General features: G+C 41.8%; 1 protein-coding gene across 1 annotated transcript; it reads right to left on the bottom strand.

Moving 5' to 3' along the window:
- Positions 1-1,681: 1,681 nt before the first annotated feature.
- On the bottom strand, positions 1,682-2,620 carry OR1J33 (olfactory receptor family 1 subfamily J member 33). Its single transcript, NM_001390819.1, has one exon. It carries the CDS (start codon positions 2,618-2,620, stop codon positions 1,682-1,684), a length of 939 nt encoding a protein of 312 aa, NP_001377748.1.
- Between the last annotated feature and the right edge of the window lie 2,996 nt (positions 2,621-5,616).

The following is a 5,616-nucleotide window of genomic DNA, read 5'->3' as shown; positions in this document are numbered from 1 at the left end:
ACTAGCAACTAACACTTTACAGATAAAGACATAAAAAAAGAGGCAAAAGAACTAAACAGACATTTCTCCAAAGAAGACATACAGATGGCTAACAAACACATGGAAAAATGCTCAACATCACTCATTATCAGAGAAATGCAAATCAAAACCACTATGAGGTACCATCTCACGTCAGTCAGAATGGCTGCTATCAAGAAGTCTACAAACAATAAATGCTGGAGAGGGTGCAGAGAAATGAGAACCCTCTTACACTGTTGGTGGGAATGCAAACTAGTACAGCCACTATGGAGAACAGTGTAGAGATTCCTTAAAAAACTGGAAATAGAACTGTCATATGACCCAGCAATCCCACTGCTGGGCATACACACCAAGGAAACCAGAATTGGAAGAGATAGGTGTACCCCAATGTTCATTGCAACACTGTTTATGATAGCTAGGACATGGAAGCAAACTAGACGTCCATCAGCAGATGAATGGATAAGAAAGCTGTGGTACATATACATGGTGGAATATTACTCAGCTATTAAAAGGAATGCATTTGATTCAGTTCTAATGAGGTGGAGGAAACTAGAGCCTATTATACAGAGTGAAGTAAGTCAGAAAGAAAAACACCAATATAGTACATTAATGCATATATATGGAATTTAGAAAGACGGTAATGATGACCCTATATGCGAGACAGTAAGAGACACAGATACAAAGAACAGAGAAGGTGAGGGTGGGATGATTTGAGATAGTACCATTGAAACATGTATATTACCTTATGTGAATTAGATTGCCAGTCCAGGTTTGATGCATGAGACAGGGCACTCAGGGCCGGTGCACTGGGATGACCCTGAGGAATGGGATGGGAAGGGAGGTGGGAGGGGGGTTCAGGATGGGGTCACATGTACACCCATGGCTGATTCATGTGAATGTATGGCAAAAACCACTATAATATTGTAAAGTAATTAGCCTCCATTTAAAATAAATAAATTAATTTTTTTTAAAGTTTCAAGCAAAGTGATGGAAAAAAATACCATACACTAACCAAAAGAAAGCTGGGAGTGGTTTAGTCATTAAGTCGTATCTGACTCTTGCAACACCATGAACTATAGCCAGCCAGGGTCCTCTGTCCATGGGATTCTCTAGGCAAGAGTAGTGGAGTGGGGTAGTTTTTCCAGTAGTCACATATGGATGTGAGAGTTGGACTGTAAAGAATGAGTGCTGAAGAACTGATATTTTTGAACTGTGGTGTTAAAGAAGACTCTTGAGAGTCCCTTGGACAGCAAGGAGATCAAACCAGTCAATCCTAAAGGAAATCAACCCTAAATATTCACTGGAATGACTGATGCTGAGGCTCCAATAATTTGGCCACCTGATGCAAAGATCCAACTCATTGGAAAAGACTCCGATGCTAGGAAAGATTGAGGAGAAGGGACAACAGAGAATGAGATGGTAGGATGGCAGAACTGACTCAATGGACATGAGTTTGAGCAAACTCTGGGAGATAGTGAAGGACAGGGAAGCCTGGCATGCTGGTCTTCATGGGGTTGCAAAGATTGGACACAACTGAATGACTAAAAAACATGAAAGCAGAATGCATATTCATTTGAAGTTAAGCAGAGTTGCCAACCATAGAATAATTTTAGAAGATATGTATCACTGTGCTCAAGACTGCAAACAGAGGATTTAGTTATTCTCATCTGAAGAAGTTACCCCTAAAGACAAATATTTCTAGGGCTTGTTTTATATCTCTGTTTCTGAGGCTATAGATAAAGGGATTCAGCATGGGAGTAACCACTGTATACATGACTGAAGCAATTACGTCTTTGTCATTGGAGTCCCATAATAAGGAGAAAAAGTAAGCACCAGCAAGTGTCCCATAGTACAAAGATACCACAAAGAGGTGGGAGCCACAGGTGGAGAAGGCTTTAAAGAGTCTCTTAATGGAGGGGACCCTCAGGATGATGGTCCCTATATGAACATATGAGCCCAAGATGATACTCAGAGGCAAGATGAACAGCATTCCTCCTTCAGTAAAGATGACCAGCTCATTGATGGAAATGTCTGAGCAGCTCATCTTCAGGAGGGAAGGGAGATCACAGAAGAAGTTGGGGATAGTATTTTCAGCACAGAAAGACAGTTGGACCAAGAGGAGGGTGTGCAACAGGGCATGGATACAACAGAAGAACCAGGACACAGCTACCAATGAGATACACAGCTCCTGTCTCATGACAGTGGTGTAGTGAAGTGGCTGGCATATGGCCACGTACCTGTCATATGCCATCACTGCAAGAAGGAAGTTGTCAAAACAGCCAAAAAGTATGAAAAAATACATCTGGGAAATGCACTCCACATAGGGGATGGATTGTTGTTGAGTATGCATGTTCATCAGCATCTTTGGAACTGTGATAGTGGAAAGGGAAATGTCAGAGAAGGCCAAGTGGCTGAGGAAGAAGTACATGGCAGTGTGCAGGTGAGGGTCCAGCCTGATGAGCAGGATGATGAGCAGGTTTCCCAGCACCGTGGTCAGGTACACACCCAGGAACAAGGCGAAGAACACACCCTGCTGCTCTGGCCTGATGGGGAGCCCCAGAAGGAGGAACTCGGACACGCTGCTCTGGTTCTCCTTCCTCATGCTTTGCTCATGTCTCCTGGGGGTGAAGGAGAGGGGGAAATGTCAGAAGCTTTGATATTGTAATTAAGGCTGCCACACTAAGGTCTCTCTGGCTTCCCTGGTGGCTCAGACAATAAAGAGTCTGCCTGCAATGCGAGAGACCTGGGTTCAGTCTCCAGGTTGGAAAGATACCCTAGAAAAGGAAATGGCAATCCACTCCAGTATTCTTGCCTGGGAAATCCCATGGATGGAGGATCCTGGCAAGCTACAGTCCATGGCATTGCAAAGAGTCAGACACAACTGAGTGACTAACACACACACACACACACTAAGGTCTCTAACGTACTCATAGAGAAGAAGAATTTTCTCCTAAATTTCTTTTATCACCTAGTACTATTAGAGCAAGTGACAAATCCTCAATGCTCGATAGATTAATTTGGATAGAGACCACAGTACATTCATTCTTTGGTTTTCTTTTTAATTAACCATGTTTCTGGAACTAAGCTTTTGACTAGAAAGTGAAAATTTCTCAGTCGAGTCTGACTCTTTGTGGCCCCATGGACTATACAGTTCATGGAATGCTCCAGGCCAGAATACTGGAGTGGGTAGCTGTTCCCTTCTCCAAGTGATCTTTCCAACCCAGAGATCGAACCCAGGTCTCCCACTTGTCAGGTGGATTCTTTATCAGCTGACTCAAGATATAGGAATAAACAAGGCACACAGGGCCTCTTCTGTCTGAATACTAACCTTCTAAGGAACACCTGCCAAAGGACTGACTAACGTTATGGATCTGAAGCCAGATTCCTCATGCTGCAATCCTGGCCCCACTGTTTTCTAGCTGTATGATTTGGGATGCTAAATCTCTCTTAGCCTCTTGTTGTGCCTCTGTAACGCTGAGATACCAATATCACACATCACACATTCATAGAGTTAATCAGAGGGTTCTAATTCAATGTGCATTAATTAGTTAATTAATTATCTAAGAGCAGAATCCTGCATAAAACACATACAAAATTTTATTGATTACTTTTATGATAGGATAAGTATCCAAAAACCCAGTATCAAATTCAGGGACTTAATAAAACAATATTATGAGATGATCAGCACAAGGACCAAGAAACTGGGCTAAAATTTGCATCTATCTGAGCTCTCACACTCTTAAGGTGAACTTCTGAGTTTGGATCCTATTAGTGGGATAAATTCCCTAGGGGAACATATCTTTGTTGTTGTTCAGTCACTCAGTCATGTCCGACTCTTTGTGACCCCATGGACTGCAGTACACCAGGCTTCCCTATCCTTCACTATCTCCCAGAGTTTGCTCAAACTCATATCCACTGAGTTGGTGATGCCATCCAAATATCTCATCCTCTGTCACCCCCTTCACCTCCTGCCCTCAATCTTTTCCAGCATCAGAGTCTTTTCCAATGAGTTGGATCTTTGCATCAGGTGGCCAAAGTATTGGAGCTTCAACATCAGTCCTTCCAGTGAATATTCAGGGTTGATTTCTTTTAGGATTGACTGGTTTGATCTCCTTGCTGTCCAAGGGACTCTCAAGAGTCTTCTTAGGCACCACAGTTTGAAAGTTCAATTCTTTGGCACTCAGGCTTCTTTATGGGTCAACTCTTACATCCATACAAGACTACTGGAAAAATGATAGCTTTGACTATACATACCTTTGTCAGCAAAGTGATGCCTCTCCTTTTAATACATTGTCTAGGTTTGTCATAGCTTTTCTTCCAAGGAGCAAGTGTCTTTTAATTTTGTGGCTTCAGTCACTGTCCACAGTAATTTTGGAGCCCAAGAAAATAAAGTCATCACTGTTTCCATTGTTTCCCCATCTGTTTGCCATGAAGTGATGGGACCAGATGCCATGATCTTTGTTTTTTGAATGTTGAGGTTTAAGCCAGCTTTTTGTCACTCTCCTCTTTCACTTTCATCAAGAGGCTTTTTAGTTCCTTTTTGCTTTCTGCCATTAGGGTGGTGTCATCTGCCTATCTGTGGTTATTGATATTTCTCCTGGCAATCCTGATTCCAGCTTGTGCTTCATCCAGCCTGGCATTTCACATGATGTACTCTGCATAAAAGTTAAATAAGAAGAGTGACAATATACAGCCTTGACATACTCCTTTCCCAATTTGGAACCAGTCTATTGTTCCATGTCTAGTTCTAACTGTTGCTTCTTGACCCGCATATAGGTTTCTCAGGAGGCAGGTAATATGGTCTGGTATTCCCACCTCTCTTAGAATTTTCCATAGCTTGTTGTGATCCACACAGTCAAAGGCTTAAGTGTAAGCAATGAAGGAGCAGTAGATGTTTTTGTGGAATTCTCTTGCTTTTTCTATGATCCAACGGATGTTGGCAATTTGATCTCTGGTTCCTCTGCCTTTTCTAAATCCAAATGAACATGTACTTGGTTCATGTACTGTTGAAACCTAGTTTGGAGGATTTTGAGCATGACTTTGCAAGCATATGAAATGAGTGCAATTCTGCAGTAGTTTGAATATTACTTGGCATTATCCTTCTTTGGTATTGGAATGAAAACTGGCCTTTTCTAGTGCCTTGACCACTGCTGAGTTTTGCAAATTTGTTCACATATTGAGTGCAGCATTTTAACAGCATCATCTTTTGGGATTTGAAATGTTTCAGCCAGAATTCTATCATCCCTGCTAGCTGTGTTCAGAGTAATGCTTCCTAAACCCCACTTGACTTCAACTCCAGGATGTCTGGCTCTAGGTGAGTGATCACACCATCATGGTTATCTGGGTTATTAAGACATTTTTTGTACAGTTCTTCTGTGTATTCTTTCCATCTCTTCTTAGTATCTTCTGTTTCTGTTTGGTCGATACTGTTTCTGTTATTTTTTGAGCCCATCTTTGCCTGAAATGTTCCTTTTATATCATTAATTGTCTTGTTTATCTTCTTGTCAAGAAATAAACCATCCTTCTGTAAGTGTATCTCCAACATTTCTGGTGCTTCATGTTGACTCAGATCTGGATGTTCATAGGTAGGAAGACACC

The sequence above is a fragment of the Bos taurus genome, chromosome 11 (assembly GCF_002263795.3).
Source record: "Bos taurus isolate L1 Dominette 01449 registration number 42190680 breed Hereford chromosome 11, ARS-UCD2.0, whole genome shotgun sequence".
Classification (NCBI taxonomy): Eukaryota; Metazoa; Chordata; class Mammalia; order Artiodactyla; family Bovidae; genus Bos; species Bos taurus.
The sequence above is the reverse complement of the archived record's forward strand: the minus strand, read 5'-3'. Positions and strand labels throughout refer to the sequence as shown.

Coding starts and splice junctions, on each gene's coding strand:
- OR1J33 (NM_001390819.1), bottom strand. CDS start 2,620: ATGAGGAAGGAGAACCAGAGCAGCGTGTCCGAGTTCCTCCTTCTGGGG.